This window comes from Scyliorhinus torazame, chromosome 2 (assembly GCF_047496885.1).
Source record: "Scyliorhinus torazame isolate Kashiwa2021f chromosome 2, sScyTor2.1, whole genome shotgun sequence".
NCBI lineage: Eukaryota > Metazoa > Chordata > Chondrichthyes > Carcharhiniformes > Scyliorhinidae > Scyliorhinus > Scyliorhinus torazame.
Window position 1 is genome coordinate 474,907 of NC_092708.1, and position 20,710 is coordinate 495,616.

Sequence of the window (20,710 nt, forward strand, 5' to 3'; positions counted from 1 at the left end):
GTGTTAGTTTTTATTGGTAGAGGGATTGAGTTTCGGAGCCATGAGGTCATGTTGCAGCTGTACAAAACTCTGGTGCGGCCGCATTTGGAGTATTGCGTGCAATTCTGGTCACCGCATTATAGGAAGGATGTGGAAGCATTGGAAAGGGTGCAGAGGAGATTTACCAGAATGTTGCCTGGTATGGAGGGAAGATCTTATGAGGAAAGGCTGAGGGACTTGAGGCTGTTTTCATTAGAGAGAAGAAGGTTAAGGGGTGACTTAATTGAGGCATAGAAGATGATCAGAAGATTGGATAGTGTGGACAGTGAGAGCCTTTTTCCTCGGATGGTGATGTCTAGCACGAGGGGACATAGCTTTAAATTGAGGGGAGATAGATATAAGACAGATTTCAGAGGTAGGTTCTTTACTCAGAGAGTAGTAAGGGTGTGGAATGCCCTGCCTGCAACAGTAGTGGACTCACCAACACTAAGGGCATTCAAATGGTCATTGGATAGACATGTGGACGATAAGGGAATAGTGTAGATGGGCTTTAGAGTGGTTTCACAGGTCGGCGCAACATCGAGGGCCGAAGGGCCTGTACTGCGCTGTAATGTTCTATATTCTATGTTCTACCCACAGAGATTCTATGCCTTCTGATCCTGTATCGCTCCTTGCTATCGATTTAACTTCATTCCTTACTGACAATGCAACCCCGCCCCCTTTGCCCATCCGCCTGTCCTTTCGATAGGACACATATCCTTGGATATTTAGATCCCAGCCCTGATCCCCTTGCAGCCACGTCTCTGTGATGCCCACAACATCGTACCGGCCAATTTCAATGTGCGCAACAAGCTCATTTACCTTGTTCCGTATACTGCGCGCATTTAGGTACAACACCCTCAATCCTGCATTGACCACCTCCCTTCTCACACGTGTCACCTTTTTTGCTCTGCCTGAGGGTGATGTTATCCTTTTATTTTGGTTCTCTATTTCCCCTTCAGTTATTACACCTTCTAAGCTCACATTCTGTTCCCACCCCCCTGCCATACTAGTTTAAATCCTCCTGAGTGAATCTAGCAAACCTCCCAGCCAGGATATCAGTGCCCCTCCAGTTTAGATTGGAACAGGCAGGAGGTGACAACACCTGGCTGAGAGTTACAGCAGTAGTTGAACTTGATAAGGGCAAAGATGTTGCAAAGGTGCAAATTGGTGATGTGCAGGTATGTGGTCAGAAGCTCAACCCAGAGTCAAATATGACACCAGCTTGTGAGTGATCTTGTTCAACCTCAGAGAGGCTGAGACCATGGGAATATCAGAATGGTTAGGACTATCTGCTGAATGGTAATAACAAGGCTGGATCACAGTGAGGTTATTCCAGTTATTCTGGGACGCACGATAGTAAAGTGGCTAGCACTACTGCCTCACAGCTCCAGGGTCCCAGGTTCGATTCCCGGCTGGGTCACTGTCTGTGCGGAGTCTGCACGTTCTCCCCGTGTCTGCGTGGGTTTCCTCCGGGTACTCCGGTTTCCTCCCACAGTCCAAAGATGTGCAGGTTAGGTGGATTGGCAGTGCTAAATTGAACTTAGTGTCCAAAAGGTTAGGTGGGGTTACTGGGTTAGGGGGGATAGGGCGGAGGTATGGGCTTGGGTCGGGTGCTCTTTCCAAGGGGCCGGTGCAGACTCGATGGGCTGAATGGTCTCCTTCTGCACTGTAAATATTTTTTTTAATCTGGCAATTGGCTTCAAATCAAAGAATGAGACCATTCTCATTGAATTGTTTAACAGTTTTGGCCAGTTTTATCTTATTTCACAGGCAGTTCAGATTATACAGTGACTGCACCTTAATTAATTTCTATTGTTGGCCTCGAGTATGGCCCAGCTCCACAAGCAAACCCGGTAGATTCGGGGTGCCTGATATTGTCCTTCTACCGTCTGTCTCTCAATCCCGCCTCGATGTTTTTACTGCTGCCGTCATTCCCAGGTTTAGTGATACCTCATCAAGATGTCCTTAAAGCAGAACTTTTCATCAGACTGTAGTCACCCTCATCACCAGTTCTCTGCTTGTGCCTGTTTGGTGCGTCTGTTCATTCGGTCTCAGGTGGCTGAGAATGTGTAAAATGGTGTATGTACAATGATGATTGGACATGGGTCCTAATGGCCGGTTGCCTCTGAAAATGTTGTGTGTTCTGGGTGACCTTTCGGCCCGAGACTTCCTATTACGATTGGTGCTAATCCTCTGATCCTCCACATCCTTGGACCTCTCATAGTTCAGTATTTTCCATTGCTGGTTAACTGCTTGCCAACGCTTAAAGATTCGATATACAGATGGTCCCTCGTGAATAATCAGTCCTGGAAAGGCAGAATGGAAGCAGCAGTTACAAATCGGTATTACGACTCCAGTTCAGTCCAATTCCAGTTATTTGCGATGATAAAATCACTGGATTTTTAACTCAAAATTAGACCACTTGACTTGCTGTATCTGGCTGCTGCTTGACACCTCATAATCAAATTATCTTCCTCACCCTTTCCCTTAACCTTTGAATGTTGGGTTTGAATGATTAGGACTTGCGGTGACAGGGTGCTCTGGGCAGGCGCACACAAGGTGGCTCTCCTCTGAAGGACAAGAAAATAAAAGCTTTTAGTCAAAATTAGCCCGCAAAAACCAGACTAAAACATCCCGTCACCCCCAACAACACAAGGATTAACAGAAATGTCAGGAAGCAGCAGCTCCAAAGGCCACAGAAACGGCGGTAATGGACAGGAGGAGCGAGCGAGCGGGTCAGCGGACCGACAGAGCAGAGGGTCCCGGCCACTCCCGAGAGAGGGACACCAGTAAAACAACGACCCGGTGGCGGTGGTCAAGGTGGTGGAGGCAGAGGCCGTGGTCAAGGTGGCGGAGGAGGAGGTGGTGGTCAAGGTGACAGAGGCAGAGGCAGTGGTCAAGGTGGCGGAGGCAGAGGCAGTGGTCAAGATGGTGGAGGCAGAGATGGTGGTCAAGGTGGCGGAGGCAGAGGTGGTGGTCAAGGTGACGGAGGCAGAGGCAGTGGTCAAGGTGACAGAGGAAGAGGCGGTGGTCAAGGTGACAGAGGCAGAGGCAGTGGTCAAGGTGGCGGAGGCAGAGGCAGTGGTCAAGATGGTGGAGGCAGAGATGGTGGTCAAGGTGGCGGAGGAGGAGGCGGTGGTCAAGGTGGCGGAGGCAGAGGTGGTGGTCAAGGTGACGGAGGCAGAGGCAGTGGTCAAGGTGACAGAGGCAGAGGCGGCGGTCAAGGTGGCGGAGGCAGAGGCGGCGGTCAAGGTGGCGGTGGCAGAGGCGGCGGTCACGGTGGCGGAGGCAGAGGTCAAGGTGGTGGAGGCGGAGGCAGAGGCCGTGGTCAACGTGGCGGACGCAGAGGCGGTGGTCAAGGTGGCGGAGGCAGAGGTCAAGGTGGTGGAGGCGGAGGCAGAGGCGGTGGTCAAGGTGGCGGAGGCAGAGGCCGTGGTCAACGTGGCGGACGCAGAGGCGGTGGTCAACGTGGCGGACGCAGAGGCGGTGGTCAAGGTGGCGGAGGCAGAGGTCAAGGTGGCGGAGGAAGAGGCGGTGGTCAAGGTGGCGGAGGCAGAGGCAGTGGTCAAGGTGGCGGAGGCAGAGGCAGCGGTCAAGGTGGCGGAGGCAGAGGCCGTGGTCAACATGGCAGAGGCAGAGGCCGTGGTCAACGTGGCGGACGCAGAGGCGGTGGTCAAGGTGGCGGAGGCAGAGGTCAAGGTGGCGGAGGAAGAGGCGGTGGTCAAGGTGGCGGAGGCAGAGGCGGCGGTCAAGGTGGCGGAGGCAGAGGCGGTGGTCAAGGTGGCGGAGGCAGAGGCGGCGGTCAAGGTGGCGGAGGCAGAGGCGGCGGTCAAGGTGGCGGAGGCAGAGGCGGTGGTCAAGGTGGCGGAGGCAGAGGCGGTGGTCAAGGTGGCGGAGGCAGAGGCGGCGGTCAAGGTGGCGGAGGGAGAGGCCGTGGTCAAGGTGGCAGAGGCAGACGCGGCGGTCAAGGTGGCGGTGGCAGAGGCGGCGGTCAAGGTTGCGGTGGCAGAGGCGGCAGTCAAGGTGGCGGAGGGAGAGGCCGTGGTCAAGGTGGCAGAGGCAGACGCGGCGGTCAAGGTGGCGGTGGCAGAGGCGGCGGTCAAGGTGGCGGAGGGAGAGGCTGTGGTCAAGGTGGCAGAGGCAGACGCGGCGGTCAAGGTGGCGGTGGCAGAGGCGGCGGTCAAGGTTGCGGTGGCAGAGGCGGCAGTCAAGGTGGCGGTGGCAGAGGCGGCGGTCAAGGTGGCGGAGGCAGAGGTCAAGGTGGCGGAGGCAGAGTTCATGGTCAAGGTGGCGGAGGCAGAGGCGGCGGTCAAGGTGGCGGAGGCAGAGGCGGTGGTCAAGGTGGCGGTGGCAGAGGCGGCGGTCAAGGTGGCGGTGGCAGAGGCGGCGGTCAAGGTGGCAGAGGCAGAGGTCAAGGTGGTGGAGGCAGAGGTCATGGTCAAGGTGGCGGAGGCAGAGGCAGCGGTCAAGGTGGCGGAGGCAGAGGTCAAGGTGGCGGAGGCAAAGGCCGTGGTCAAGGTGGCGGAGGCAGAGGCCGTGGTCAAGGTGGCGGAGGAAGAGGCGGTGATCAAGGTGGCGGAGGCAGAGACGGCGGTCAAGGTGGCGGAGGCAGAGGTCAAGGTGGCGGAGGCAGAGGTCATGGTCAAGTTGGCGGAGGCAGAGGCGGCGGTCAAGGTGGCGGTGGCAGAGGCGGCGGTCAAGGTGGCGGAGGCAGAGGTCAAGGTGGTGGAGGCAGAGGCGGTGGTCAAGGTGGCGGTGGCAGAGGCGGCGGTCAAGGTGGCGGTGGCAGAGGCGGCGGTCAAGGTGGCGGTGGCAGAGGCGGCGGTCAAGGTGGCGGTGGCAGAGGCGGCGGTCAAGGTGGCGGTGGCAGAGGCGGCGGTCAAGGTGGCGGAGGCAGAGGTCAAGGTGGTGGAGGCAGAGGCGGTGGTCAAGGTGGCGGTGGCAGAGGCGGCGGTCAAGGTGGCGGTGGCAGAGGCGGCGGTCAAGGTGGCGGTGGCAGAGGTCATGGTCAAGGTGGCGGAGGCAGAGGCAGCGGTCAAGGTGGCAGAGGCAGAGGTCAAGGTGGTGGAGGCAGAGGTCATGGTCAAGGTGGCGGAGGCAGAGGCAGCGGTCAAGGTGGCGGAGGCAGAGGTCAAGGTGGCGGAGGCAAAGGCCGTGGTCAAGGTGGCGGAGGCAGAGGCCGTGGTCAAGGTGGCGGAGGCAGAGGTCAATGTGACGGAGGCAGAGGTCAAGGTGGCGGAGGCAGAGGTCATGGTCAAGGTGGCGGAGGCAGACGCGGCGGTCAAGTGGCGGTGGCAGAGGCAGCGGTCAAGGTGGCGGAGGCAGAGGCCGTGGTCAAGGTGGCGGAGGCAGAGGTCAATGTGACGGAGGCAGAGGTCAAGGTGGCGGAGGCAGAGGTCAAGGTGGCGGTGGCAGACGCGGCGGTCAAGTGGCGGTGGCAGAGGCAGCGGTCAAGGTGGCGGAGGCAGAGGTCAAGGTGGCGGTGGCAGAGGCGGCGGTCAAGGTGGCGGAGGCAGAGGCCGTGGTCAAGGTGGCGGAGGCAGAGGCCGTGGTCAAGGTGGCGGAGGCAGAGGTCAAGGTGGTGGAGGCAGAGGTCATGGTCAAGGTGGCGGAGGCAGAGGTCAAGGTGGCGGAGGCAGAGGCGGCGGTCAAGGTGGCGGATGCAGAGGTCAAGGTGGCAGAAGTAGAGGCCGTGGTCAAGGTGGCGGAGGCAGAGGCGGCGGTCAAGGTGGCGGAGGCAGAGGCCGTGGTCAACGTGGCGGAGGCAGAGGTCAACGTGACGGAGGCGGAGGCAGAGGCAGAGGCGGTGGTCAAGGTGGCGGAGGCAGAGGTCAACGTGACGGAGGCGGAGGCAGAGGCAGAGGCGGTGGTCAAGGTGGCGGAGGCAGAGGTCAAGGTGGAGGAGGAAGAGGTCAAGGTGGCGGAGGAAGAGGCGGTGGTCAAGGTGGCAGAGGCAGAGGCAGCGGTCAAGGTGGTGGAGGCTGAGGCGACGGTCAAGGTGGTGGTGGCAGTGGCGGCGGTCAAGGTGGTGGGGGTGGAGGCTGCGGTCAAGGTGGTAGGGGTGGAGGCGGCGGTCAAGGTGGCGGATGCAGTGGTCAAGGTGGCGGAGGCAGAGGCGGTGATCAAGGTGGCGGATGCAGAGGCGGTGGTCAAGGTGGCGGAGGGAGAGGCCGTGGTCAAGGTGGCAGAGGCAGACGCGGCGGTCAAGGTGGCGGTGGCAGAGGCGGCGGTCAAGGTGGCGGTGGCAGAGGCGGCGGTCAAGGTGGCGGAGGCAGAGGTCAAGGTGGCGGAGGCAGAGGCCATGGTCAAGGTCGCGGAGGCAGAGGCGGCGGTCAAGGTGGCGGAGGAAGAGGCGGCGGTCAAGGTGGCGGTGGCAGAGGCGGCGGTCAAGGTGGCGGAGGGAGAGGCCGTGGTCAAGGTGGCGGAGGCAGAGGCGGCGGTCAAGGTGGCGGAGGCAGAGGCGGCGGTCAAGGTGGCGGTGGCAGAGGCGGCGGTCAAGGTGGCGGAGGCAGAGGCAGTGGTCAAGGTGGCGGAGGCAGAGGCGGCGGTCAAGGTGGCGGTGGCAGAGGCGGCGGTCAAGGTGGCGGAGGCAGAGGCGGCGGTCAAGGTGGCGGTGGCAGAGGCGGCGGTCAAGGTGGCGGTGGCAGAGGCGGCGGTCAAGGTGGCGGTGGCAGAGGCGGCGGTCAAGGTGCCGGAGGCAGAGGTCAAGGTGGCGGAGGCAGAGGTCAAGGTGGCGGAGGCAGAGGCGGCGGTCAAGGTGGCGGAGGCAGAGGTCAAGGTGGCGGAGGCAGAGGTCAAGGTGGCGGAGGCAGAGGCGGCGGTCAAGGTGGTGGAGGCAGAGGCCGTGGTCAAGGTGGCGGAGGCAGAGGCGGCGGTCAAGGTGGCGGAGGCAGAGGCGGTGGTCAAGGTGGCGGAGGCAGAGGCGGCGGTCAAGGTGGTGGTGGCAGAGGTCAAGGTGGCGGAGGCAGATGCCGTGGTCAAGGTGGCAGAGGCAGATGCGGCGGTCAAGGTGGTGGTGGCAGAGGTCAAGGTGGCAGAGGCAGAGGTCAAGGTGGCGGAGGCAGATGCCGTGGTCAAGGTGGCGGAGGCAGACGCGGCGGTCAAGGTGGTGGTGGCAGAGGCGGCGGTCAAGGTGGCAGAGGCAGAGGTCAAGGTGGCGGATGCAGAGGCAGCGGTCAAGGTGGCAGAGGCAGAGGTCAAGGTGGCGGAGGCAGAGGCCGTGGTCAAGGTGGCGGAGGCAGAGGCGGCGGTCAAGGTGGTGGAGGCAGAGGCGGCGGTCAAGGTGGCGGAGGCAGAGGCCGTGGTCAAGGTGGCGGAGGCAGAGGCAGTGGTCAAGGTGGCGGAGGCAGAGGCAGTGGTCAAGGTGGCGGAGGCAGAGGCGGCGGTCAAGGTGGCAGAGGGAGAGGCCGTGGTCAAGGTGGCGGAGGCAGAGGCAGTGGTCAAGGTGGCGGAGGCAGAGGCAGTGGTCAAGGTGGCGGAGGCAGAGGCAGTGGTCAAGGTGGCGGAGGCAGAGGCAGTGGTCAAGGTGGCGGAGGCAGAAGCCGTGATCATCATGCAGGTGGCACTCGACAAAATGGGCAGGAGATTGGGAACACGTTTAAGGAGATGGAGAAAACCTGGAAGGAGCAGAGGGACTGAGTCATCGCCCTGGAGGCTGGAATGTGGAGGACCAGGAGAGCATTAGAATAGTGGGCCCAAAAGAGAAAAGGCTGGTAAATCTCAGCAGGCCTCGCAGCATCTGTAGGCAGAGAAAAGAGCTGATACTTCGAGTCCAGGTGACCCTTTGTCAAAGCACCGGACAAGTCAAGTGGTCATCTGGGTACAAAACATTAGCTCTTTTCTCACCATGCAGCGATGGGCCAGACAGAGAGAGACAGCGATGGGGCAGACAGAGAGAGACAGCGATGGGGCAGACACAGAGAGACAGCGATGGGACAGACACAGAGAGACAGCGATGGGACAGACACAGAGAGACAGCGATGGGACAGACACTGAGAGACAGCGATGGGGCAGACACAGAGAGACAGCGATGGTGCAGACACAGAGACAGCGATGGAGCAGACATAGAGACAGCGATGGAGCAGACACAGAGAGACAGCGATGGGCCAGACACAGAGAGACAGCGATGGGACAGACACAGAGAGACAGCGATGGGACAGACACAGAGAGCCAGCGATGGGGCAGACACTGAGAGACAGCGATGGGGCAGACACAGAGAGACAGCGATGGTGCAGACACAGAGAGACAGCGATGGGGCAGACACAGAGAGACAGCGATGGGCCAGACACAGTGAGACAGCGATGGGCCAGACACAGTGAGACAGCGATGGGGCAGACACTGAGAGACAGCGATGGGACAGACACAGAGAGACAGCGATGGGGCAGACACAGAGAGACAGCGATGGAGCAGACACAGAGAGACAGCGATGGGGCAGAGACGGAGAGACAGCGATGGGAGAGACACAGAGAGACAGCGATGGAGCAGACACAGAGAGACAGCGATGGGGCAGACACAGAGAGACAGCGATGGGGCAGAGACGGAGAGACAGCGATGGGAGAGACACAGAGAGACAGCGATGGAGCAGACACAGAGAGACAGCGATGGGGCAGAGACGGAGAGACAGCGATGGGAGAGACACAGAGAGACAGCGATGGGGCAGACACAGAGAGACAGCGATGGGGCAGACACAGAGAGACAGCGATGGAGCAGACACAGAGAGACAGCGATGGAGCAGACACAGAGAGACAGCGATGGAGCAGACACAGAGAGACAGCGATGGGACATACACAGAGAGACAGCGATGGAGCAGACACAGAGAGACAGCGATGGAGCAGACACAGAGAGACAGCGATGGGGCAGACACAGAGAGACAGCGATGGAGCAGACACAGGGACAGCAATGGAGCAGACACAGAGGGACAGCGATGGAGCAGACACAGAGAGACAGCGATGGGGCAGACACAGAGAGACAGCGATGGAGCAGACACAGAGAGACAGCAATGGAGCAGACAGAGAGAGACAGCGATGGGGCAGACACAGAGAGACAGCGATGGGGCAGACAGAGAGAGACAGCGATGGGACAGACAGAGAGAGACAGCGATGGGGCAGAGATGGAGAGACAGCGATGGGAGAGACACAGAGAGACAGCGATGGGGCAGACAGAGAGAGACAGCGATGGGGCAGACACAGAGAGACAGCGATGGGGCAGACAGAGAGAGACAGCGATGGGACAGACACAGAGAGACAGCGCTGGGGCAGACAGAGAGAGACAGCGATGGGGCAGAGACGGAGAGACAGCGATGGGAGAGACACAGAGAGGCAGCGATGGGGCAGACACAGAGAGACAGCGATGGGGCAGACACAGAGAGACAGCGATGGGCCAGACACAGAGAGACAGCGATGGGCCAGTCACAGAGAGACAGCGATGAGACATACACAGAGAGACAGTGATGGAGCAGACACAGAGAGACAGCGATGGAGCAGACACAGAGACAGCAATGGAGCAGACAGAGAGAGACAGCGATGGGGCAGACACAGAGAGACATCGATGGGACAGACAGAGAGAGACAGCGATGGGGCAGTCACAGAGAGACAGCGATGAGACATACACAGAGAGACAGCGATGGAGCAGACAGAGAGACAGCGATGGAGCAGACACAGAGAGACAGCGATGGGGCAGACAGAGAGACTGCGATGGAGCAGTCACAGAGAGACAGCGATGGGGCAGACAGAGAGAGACAGCGATGGAACAGACACAGAGAGACAGCGATGGAGCAGACACAGAGAGACAGCAATGGGACAGATATAGAGAGACAGCGATGGGACAGACACAGAGAGACAGCGATGGGGCAGACACAGAGAGACAGCGATGGGACAGACACAGAGAGACAGCGATGGGACAGACACAGAGAGACAGCGATGGGACAGACACTGAGAGACAGCGATGGGGCAGACACAGAGAGACAGCGATGGTGCAGACACAGAGAGACAGCGATGGAGCAGACACAGAGACAGCGATGGAGCAGACACAGAGAGACAGCGATGGGGCAGACAGAGAGAGACAGCGATGGGACAGACAGAGAGAGACAGCGATGGGGCAGAGATGGAGAGACAGCGATGGGAGAGACACAGAGAGACAGCGATGGGGTAGACAGAGAGAGACAGCGATGGGGCAGACACAGAGAGACAGCGATGGGGCAGACAGAGAGAGACAGCGATGGGACAGACACAGAGAGACAGCGCTGGGGCAGACAGAGAGAGACAGCGATGGGGCAGAGACGGAGAGACAGCGATGGGAGAGACACAGAGAGGCAGCGATGGGGCAGACACAGAGAGACAGCGATGGGGCAGACACAGAGAGACAGCGATGGAGCAGACACAGAGAGACAGCGATGGAGCAGACACAGAGAGACAGCGATGGAGCAGACACAGAGAGACAGCGATGGGACATACACAGAGAGACAGCGATGGAGCAGACACAGAGAGACAGCGATGGAGCAGACACAGAGAGACAGCGATGGGGCAGACACAGAGAGACAGCGATGGAGCAGACACAGGGACAGCAATGGAGCAGACACAGAGGGACAGCGATGGAGCAGACACAGAGAGACAGCGATGGGGCAGACACAGAGAGACAGCGATGGAGCAGACACAGAGAGACAGCAATGGAGCAGACAGAGAGAGACAGCGATGGGGCAGACAGAGAGAGACAGCGATGGGACAGACACTGAGAGACAGCGATGGGGCAGACACAGAGAGACAGCGATGGTGCAGACACAGAGAGACAGCGATGGAGCAGACACAGAGACAGCGATGGAGCAGACACAGAGAGACAGCGATGGGGCAGACAGAGAGAGACAGCGATGGGACAGACACTGAGAGACAGCGATGGGGCAGACACAGAGAGACAGCAATGGAGCAGACAGAGAGAGACAGCGATGGGGCAGACAGAGAGAGACAGCGATGGGACATACACAGAGAGACAGCGATGGAGCAGACACAGAGAGACAGCGATGGAGCAGACACAGAGAGACAGCGATGGGGCAGACACAGAGAGACAGCGATGGAGCAGACACAGGGACAGCAATGGAGCAGACACAGAGAGACAGCAATGGGACAGATATAGAGAGACAGCGATGGGACAGACACTGAGAGACAGCGATGGGGCAGACACAGAGAGACAGCGATGGGACAGACACAGAGAGACAGCGATGGGACAGACACAGAGAGACAGCGATGGGACAGACACTGAGAGACAGCGATGGGGCAGACACAGAGAGACAGCGATGGTGCAGACACAGAGAGACAGCGATGGAGCAGACACAGAGACAGCGATGGAGCAGACACAGAGAGACAGCGATGGGGCAGACAGAGAGAGACAGCGATGGGACAGACACTGAGAGACAGCGATGGGGCAGACACAGAGAGACAGCAATGGAGCAGACAGAGAGAGACAGCGATGGGGCAGACAGAGAGAGACAGCGATGGGGCAGACACAGAGAGACAGCGATGGGGCAGACAGAGAGAGACAGCGATAGGACAGACACAGAGAGACAGCGATGGGGCAGACAGAGAGAGACAGCGATGGGGCAGAGATGGAGAGACAGCGATGGGAGAGACACAGAGAGACAGCGATGGGGCAGACACAGAGAGACAGCGATGGGGCAGACAGAGAGAGACAGCGATGGGGCAGACACAGAGAGACAGCGATGGGGCAGACAGAGAGAGACAGCGATGGGACAGACACAGAGAGACAGCGCAGGGGCAGACAGAGAGAGACAGCGATGGGGCAGAGACGGAGAGACAGCGATGGGAGAGACACAGAGAGAAAGCGATGGGGCAGACACAGAGAGACAGCAATAGGGCAGACACAGAGAGACAGCGATGGGCCAGACACAGAGAGACAGCGATGTGGCAGTCACAGAGAGACAGCGATGAGACATACACAGAGAGACAGTGATGGAGCAGACACAGAGAGACAGCGATGGAGCGGACACAGAGACAGCAATGGAGCAGACAGAGAGAGACAGCGATGGGGCAGACACAGAGAGACATCGATGGGACAGACAGAGAGAGACAGCGATGGGGCAGTCACAGAGAGACAGCGATGAGACATACACAGAGAGACAGCGATGGAGCAGACAGAGAGACAGCGATGGAGCAGACACAGAGAGACAGCGATGGGGCAGACAGAGAGACTGCGATGGAGCAGTCACAGAGAGACAGCGATGGGGCAGACACAGAGAGACAGCGATGGAACAGACACAGAGAGACAGCGATGGAGCAGACACAGAGAGACAGCGATGGGACAGATATAGAGAGACAGCGATGGGACAGACACAGAGAGACAGCGATGGGACAGACACTGAGAGACAGCGATGGGGCAGACACAGAGAGACAGCGATGGGACAGACACAGAGAGACAGCGATGGGACAGACACTGAGAGACAGCGATGGGGCAGACACAGAGAGACAGCGATGGTGCAGACACAGAGAGACAGCGATGGGGCAGACACAGAGAGACAGCGATGGGCCAGACACAGTGAGACAGCGATGGGGCAGACACTGAGAGACAGCGATGGGACAGACACAGAGAGACAGCGATGGGGCAGACACAGAGAGACAGCGATGGAGCAGACACAGAGAGACAGCGATGGGGCAGAGACGGAGAGACAGCGATGGGAGAGACACAGAGAGACAGCGATGGAGCAGACACAGAGAGACAGCGATGGGGCAGACACAGAGAGACAGCGAAGGGGCAGAGACGGAGAGACAGCGATGGGAGAGACACAGAGAGACAGCGATGGAGCAGACACAGAGAGACAGCGATGGGGCAGAGACGGAGAGACAGCGATGGGAGAGACACAGAGAGACAGCGATGGGGCAGACACAGACAGACAGCGATGGGGCAGACACAGAGAGACAGCGATGGAGCAGACACAGAGAGACAGCGATGGGAGAGACAGCGATGGGACAGACACAGAGAGACAGCGATGGGGCAGACACAGAGAGACAGCGATGGGGCAGACACAGAGAGACAGCGATGGGGCAGACACAGAGAGACAGCGATGGAGCAGACACAGAGAGACAGCGATGGAGCAGACACAGAGAGACAGCGATGGGACATACACAGAGAGACAGCGATGGAGCAGACACAGAGAGACAGCGATGGAGCAGACAGAGAGAGACAGCGATGGGGCAGACAGAGAGAGACAGCGATGGGGCAGACACAGAGAGACAGCGATGGGGCAGACAGAGAGAGACAGCGATGGGACAGACACAGAGAGACAGCGATGGGGCAGACAGAGAGAGACAGCGATGGGGCAGAGATGGAGAGACAGCGATGGGAGAGACACAGAGAGACAGCGATGGGGCAGACACAGAGAGACAGCGATGGGGCAGACAGAGAGAGACAGCGATGGGGCAGACACAGAGAGACAGCGATGGGGCAGACAGAGAGAGACAGCGATGGGACAGACACAGAGAGACAGCGCTGGGGCAGACAGAGAGAGACAGCGATGGGACAGACAGAGAGAGACAGCGATGGGAGAGACACAGAGAGACAGCGATGGGGCAGACAGAGAGAGACAGCGATGGGACAGACACAGAGAGACAGCGATGGGGCAGACAGAGAGAGACAGCGATGGGGCAGAGATGGAGAGACAGCGATGGGAGAGACACAGAGAGACAGCGATGGGGCAGACACAGAGAGACAGCGATGGGGCAGACACTGAGAGACAGCGATGGGACAGACACAGAGAGACAGCGATGGGGCAGACACAGAGAGACAGCGATGGAGCAGACACAGAGAGACAGCGATGGGGCAGAGACGGAGAGACAGCGATGGGAGAGACACAGAGAGACAGCGATGGAGCAGACACAGAGAGACAGCGATGGGGCAGACACAGAGAGACAGCGAAGGGGCAGAGACGGAGAGACAGCGATGGGAGAAACACAGAGAGACAGCGATGGAGCAGACACAGAGAGACAGCGATGGGGCAGAGACGGAGAGACAGCGATGGGAGAGACACAGAGAGACAGCGATGGGGCAGACACAGACAGACAGCGATGGGGCAGACACAGAGAGACAGCGATGGAGCAGACACAGAGAGACAGCGATGGGAGAGACAGCGATGGGACAGACACAGAGAGACAGCGATGGGGCAGACACAGAGAGACAGCGATGGGGCAGACACAGAGAGACAGCGATGGGGCAGACACAGAGAGACAGCGATGGAGCAGACACAGAGAGACAGCGATGGAGCAGACACAGAGAGACAGCGATGGGACATACACAGAGAGACAGCGATGGAGCAGACACAGAGAGACAGCAATGGAGCAGACAGAGAGAGACAGCGATGGGGCAGACAGAGAGAGACAGCGATGGGGCAGACACAGAGAGACAGCGATGGGGCAGACAGAGAGAGACAGCGATGGGACAGACACAGAGAGACAGCGATGGGGCAGACAGAGAGAGACAGCGATGGGGCAGAGATGGAGAGACAGCGATGGGAGAGACACAGAGAGACAGCGATGGGGCAGACACAGAGAGACAGCGATGGGGCAGACACAGAGAGACAGCGATGGAGCAGACACAGGGACAGCAATGGAGCAGACACAGAGAGACAGCAATGGGACAGATATAGAGAGACAGCGATGGGACAGACACTGAGAGACAGCGATGGGGCAGACACAGAGAGACAGCGATGGGACAGACACAGAGAGACAGCGATGGGACAGACACAGAGAGACAGCGATGGGACAGACACTGAGAGACAGCGATGGGGCAGACACAGAGAGACAGCGATGGTGCAGACACAGAGAGACAGCGATGGAGCAGACACAGAGACAGCGATGGAGCAGACACAGAGAGACAGCGATGGGGCAGACAGAGAGAGACAGCGATGGGACAGACACTGAGAGACAGCGATGGGGCAGACACAGAGAGCCAGCAATGGAGCAGACAGAGAGAGACAGCGATGGGGCAGACAGAGAGAGACAGCGATGGGGCAGACACAGAGAGACAGCGATGGGGCAGACAGAGAGAGACAGCGATAGGACAGACACAGAGAGACAGCGATGGGGCAGACAGAGAGAGACAGCGATGGGGCAGAGATGGAGAGACAGCGATGGGAGAGACACAGAGAGACAGCGATGGGGCAGACACAGAGAGACAGCGATGGGGCAGACAGAGAGAGACAGCGATGGGGCAGACACAGAGAGACAGCGATGGGGCAGACAGAGAGAGACAGCGATGGGACAGACACAGAGAGACAGCGCAGGGGCAGACAGAGAGAGACAGCGATGGGGCAGAGACGGAGAGACAGCGATGGGAGAGACACAGAGAGAAAGCGATGGGGCAGACACAGAGAGACAGCAATAGGGCAGACACAGAGAGACAGCGATGGGCCAGACACAGAGAGACAGCGATGTGGCAGTCACAGAGAGACAGCGATGAGACATACACAGAGAGACAGTGATGGAGCAGACACAGAGAGACAGCGATGGAGCAGACACAGAGAGACAGCGATGGAGCAGACACAGAGACAGCAATGGAGCAGACAGAGAGAGACAGCGATGGGGCAGACACAGAGAGACATCGATGGGACAGACAGAGAGAGACAGCGATGGGGCAGTCACAGAGAGACAGCGATGAGACATACACAGAGAGACAGCGATGGAGCAGACAGAGAGACAGCGATGGAGCAGACACAGAGAGACAGCGATGGGGCAGACAGAGAGACTGCGATGGAGCAGTCACAGAGAGACAGCGATGGGGCAGACACAGAGAGACAGCGATGGAACAGACACAGAGAGACAGCGATGGAGCAGACACAGAGAGACAGCGATGGGACAGATATAGAGAGACAGCGATGGGACAGACACAGAGAGACAGCGATGGGACAGACACTGAGAGACAGCGATGGGGCAGACACAGAGAGACAGCGATGGGACAGACACAGAGAGACAGCGATGGGACAGACACTGAGAGACAGCGATGGGGCAGACACAGAGAGACAGCGATGGTGCAGACACAGAGAGACAGCGATGGGGCAGACACAGAGAGACAGCGATGGGCCAGACACAGTGAGACAGCGATGGGGCAGACACTGAGAGACAGCGATGGGACAGACACAGAGAGACAGCGATGGGGCAGACACAGAGAGACAGCGATGGAGCAGACACAGAGAGACAGCGATGGGTCAGAGACGGAGAGACAGCGATGGGAGAGACACAGAGAGACAGCGATGGAGCAGACACAGAGAGACAGCGATGGGGCAGACACAGAGAGACAGCGATGGGACAGACACAGAGACAGCGATGGAGCAGACACAGAGACAGCGATGGAGCAGACACAGACAGACAGCGATGGGGCAGACACAGAGAGACAGCGATGGGACAGACACAGAGAGACAGCGATGGGGCAGACACAGAGAGACAGCGATGGGGCAGATAAACAGAGACAGCGATGGAGCAGAAACAGATCGAAAGCGATGGAGCAGGCACAGAGAGACAGCGATGGAGCAGACACAGAGAGACAGCGATGGGGGAGACACAGAGAGACAGCGATGGGGCAGACACAGAGAGACAGCGATGGGGCAGACACAGAGACAGCGATGGGGCAGACACGGAGAGACAGCGATGGAGCAGACACAGAGAGACAGCGATGGGGCAGAGACGGAGAGACAGCGATGGGGCAGACACAGAGAGACAGCGATGGGCCAGACACAGTGAGACAGCGATGGGGCAGACACTGAGAGACAGCGATGGGACAGACACAGAGAGACAGCGATGGGGCAGACACAGAGAGACAGCGATGGAGCAGACACAGAGAGACAGCGATGGGGCAGAGACGGAGAGACAGCGATGGGAGAGGCACAGAGAGACAGCGATGGAGCAGACACAGAGAGACAACGATGGGGCAGACACAGAGAGACAGCGAAGGGGCAGAGACGGAGAGACAGCGATGGGAGAGACAGAGAGAGACAGCGATGGAGCAGACACAGAGAGACAGCGATGGGGCAGAGACGGAGAGACAGCGATGGGAGAGACACAGAGAGACAGCGATGGGGCAGACACAGACAGACAGCGATGGGGCAGACACAGAGAGACAGCGATGGAGCAGACACAGAGAGACAGCGATGGGAGAGACAGCGATGGGACAGACACAGAGAGACAGCGATGGGGCAGACACAGAGAGACAGCGATGGGGCAGACACAGAGAGACAGCGATGGGGCAGACACAGAGAGACAGCGATGGAGCAGACACAGAGAGACAGCGATGGAGCAGACACAGAGAGACAGCGATGGGACATACACAGAGAGACAGCGATGGAGCAGACACAGCGAGACAGCGATGGAGCAGACAGAGAGAGACAGCGATGGGGCAGACAGAGAGAGACAGCGATGGGGCAGACACAGAGAGACAGCGATGGGGCAGACAGAGAGAGACAGCGATGGGACAGACACAGAGAGACAGCGATGGGGCAGACAGAGAGAGACAGCGATGGGGCAGAGATGGAGAGACAGCGATGGGAGAGACACAGAGAGACAGCGATGGGACAGACACAGAGAGACAGCGATGGGGCAGACACAGAGAGACAGCGATGGGGCAGACACAGAGAGACAGCGATGGAGCAGACACAGAGAGACAGCGATGGAGCAGACACAGAGAGACAGCGATGGAGCAGACAGAGAGAGACAGCGATGGGGCAGACAGAGAGAGACAGCGATGGGGCAGACACAGAGAGACAGCGATGGGGCAGACAGAGAGAGACAGCGATGGGACAGACACAGAGAGACAGCGATGGGGCAGACAGAGAGAGACAGCGATGGGGCAGAGATGGAGAGACAGCGATGGGAGAGACACAGAGAGACAGCGATGGGGCAGACACAGAGAGACAGCGATGGGGCAGACAGAGAGAGACAGCGATGGGGCAGACACAGAGAGACAGCGATGGGGCAGACAGAGAGAGACAGCGATGGGACAGACACAGAGAGACAGCGCTGGGGCAGACAGAGAGAGAGAGCGATGGGGCAGAGACGGAGAGACAGCGATGGGAGAGACACAGAGAGACAGCGATGGGGCAGACACAGAGAGACAGCGATGGGGCAGACACAGAGAGACAGCGATGGGCCAGACACAGAGAGACAGCGATGGGGCAGTCACAGAGAGACAGCGATGAGACATACACAGAGAGACAGTGATGGAGCAGACACAGAGAGACAGCGATGGAGCAGACACAGAGACAGCAATGGAGCAGACAGAGAGAGACAGCGATGGGGCAGACATCGATGGGACAGACAGAGAGAGACAGCGATGGGGCAGTCACAGAGAGACAGCGATGAGACATACACAGAGAGACAGCGATGGAGCAGACAGAGAGACAGCGATGGAGCAGACACAGAGAGACAACGATGGGGCAGACAGAGAGAATGCGATGGAGCAGTCACAGAGAGACAGCGATGGGGCAGACACAGAAGACAGCGATGGAACAGACACAGAGAGACAGCGATGGAGCAGACACAGAGAGACAGCGATGGGACAGATATAGAGAGACAGCGATGGGATAGACACAGAGACAGCGATGGGACAGACACAGAGAGACAGCGATGGGACAGACACAGAGACAGCGATGGAGCAGACACAGAGACAGCGATGGAGCAGACACAGACAGACAGCGATGGGGCAGACACAGAGAGACAGCGATGGGACAGACACAGAGAGACAGCGATGGGGCAGACACAGAGAGACAGCGATGGGGCAGATAAACAGAGACAGCGATGGAGCAGAAACAGATAGACAGCGATGGAGCAGGCACAGAGAGACAGCGATGGAGCAGACACAGAGAGACAGCGATGGGGGAGACACAGAGAGACAGCGATGGGGCAGACACAGAGAGACAGCGATGGGGCAGACACAGAGTCAGCGATGGGGCAGACACGGAGAGACAGCGATGGAGCAGACACAGAGAGACAGCGATGGGGCAGAGACGGAGAGACAGCGATGGGGCAGACACAGAGAGACAGCGATGGGCCAGACACAGTGAGACAGCGATGGGGCAGACACTGAGAGACAGCGATGGGACAGACACAGAGAGACAGCGATGGGGCAGACACAGAGAGACAGCGATGGAGCAGACACAGAGAGACAGCGATGGGGCAGAGACGGAGAGACAGCGATGGGAGAGACACAGAGAGACAGCGATGGAGCAGACACAGAGAGACAGCGATGGGGCAGACACAGAGAGACAGCGAAGGGGCAGAGACGGAGAGACAGCGATGGGAGAGACACAGAGAGACAGCGATGGAGCAGACACAGAGAGACAGCGATGGGGCAGAGACGGAGAGACAGCGATGGGAGAGACACAGAGAGACAGCGATGGGGCAGACACAGACAGACAGCGATGGGGCAGACACAGAGAGACAGCGATGGAGCAGACACAGAGAGACAGCGATGGGAGAGACAGCGATGGGACAGACACAGAGAGACAGCGATGGGGCAGACACAGAGAGACAGCGATGGGGCAGACACAGAGAGACAGCGATGGGGCAGACACAGAGAGACAGCGATGGAGCAGACACAGAGAGACAGCGATGGAGCAGACACAGAGAGACAGCGATGGGACATACACAGAGAGACAGCGATGGAGCAGACACAGCGAGACAGCGATGGAGCAGACAGAGAGAGACAGCGATGGGGCAGACAGAGAGAGACAGCGATGGGGCAGAGATGGAGAGACAGCGATGGGAGAGACACAGAGAGACAGCGATGGGGCAGACACAGAGAGACAGCGATGGGGCAGACAGAGAGAGACAGCGATGGGGCAGTCACAGAGAGACAGCGATGGGGCAGACAGAGAGAGACAGCGATGGGACAGACACAGAGAGACAGCGCTGGGGCAGACAGAGAGAGAGAGCGATGGGGCAGAGACGGAGAGACAGCGATGGGAGAGACACAGAGAGACAGCGATGGGGCAGACACAGAGAGACAGCGATGGGGCAGACACAGAGAGACAGCGATGGGCCAGACACAGAGAGACAGCGATGGGGCAGTCACAGAGAGACAGCGATGAGACATACACAGAGAGACAGTGATGGAGCAGACACAGAGAGACAGCGATGGAGCAGACACAGAGACAGCAATGGAGCAGACAGAGAGAGACAGCGATGGGGCAGACACAGAGAGACATCGATGGGACAGACAGAGAGAGACAGCGATGGGGCAGTCACAGAGAGACAGCGATGAGACATACACAGAGAGACAGCGATGGAGCAGACAGAGAGACAGCGATGGAGCAGACACAGAGAGACAACGATGGGGCAGACAGAGAGACTGCGATGGAGCAGTCACAGAGAGACAGCGATGGGGCAGACACAGAAGACAGCGATGGAACAGACACAGAGAGACAGCGATGGAGCAGACACAGAGAGACAGCGATGGGACAGATATAGAGAGACAGCGATGGGATAGACACAGAGACAGCGATGGGGCAGACACAGAGAGACAGCGATGGGACAGACACAGAGAGACAGCGATGGGACAGACACAGAGACAGCGATGGAGCAGACACAGAGACAGCGATGGAGCAGACACAGACAGACAGCGATGGGGCAGACACAGAGAGACAGCGATGGGACAGACACAGAGAGACAGCGATGGGGCAGACACAGAGAGACAGCGATGGGGC

The 20,710-nt window shown here is 58.6% G+C and overlaps 1 protein-coding gene across 2 annotated transcripts in view; it reads right to left on the minus strand.

The window, feature by feature from the left end:
- Positions 1–1,752: 1,752 nt before the first annotated feature.
- Positions 1,753–20,710, minus strand: part of LOC140407745 (E3 ubiquitin-protein ligase MARCHF4-like) — a 409,595-nt gene continuing 390,637 nt past the window's right edge. The window contains exon 4 of one of the 2 annotated variants that reach the window (XM_072495033.1): positions 1,753–2,327. In XM_072495033.1, the coding sequence (XP_072351134.1) occupies positions 2,005–2,327 (323 nt within the window). In that variant the 3' untranslated portion in view covers positions 1,753–2,004. The remainder of the gene's footprint in view (positions 2,328–20,710) is intronic. The other variant, XM_072495034.1, reaches the window with a different exon arrangement.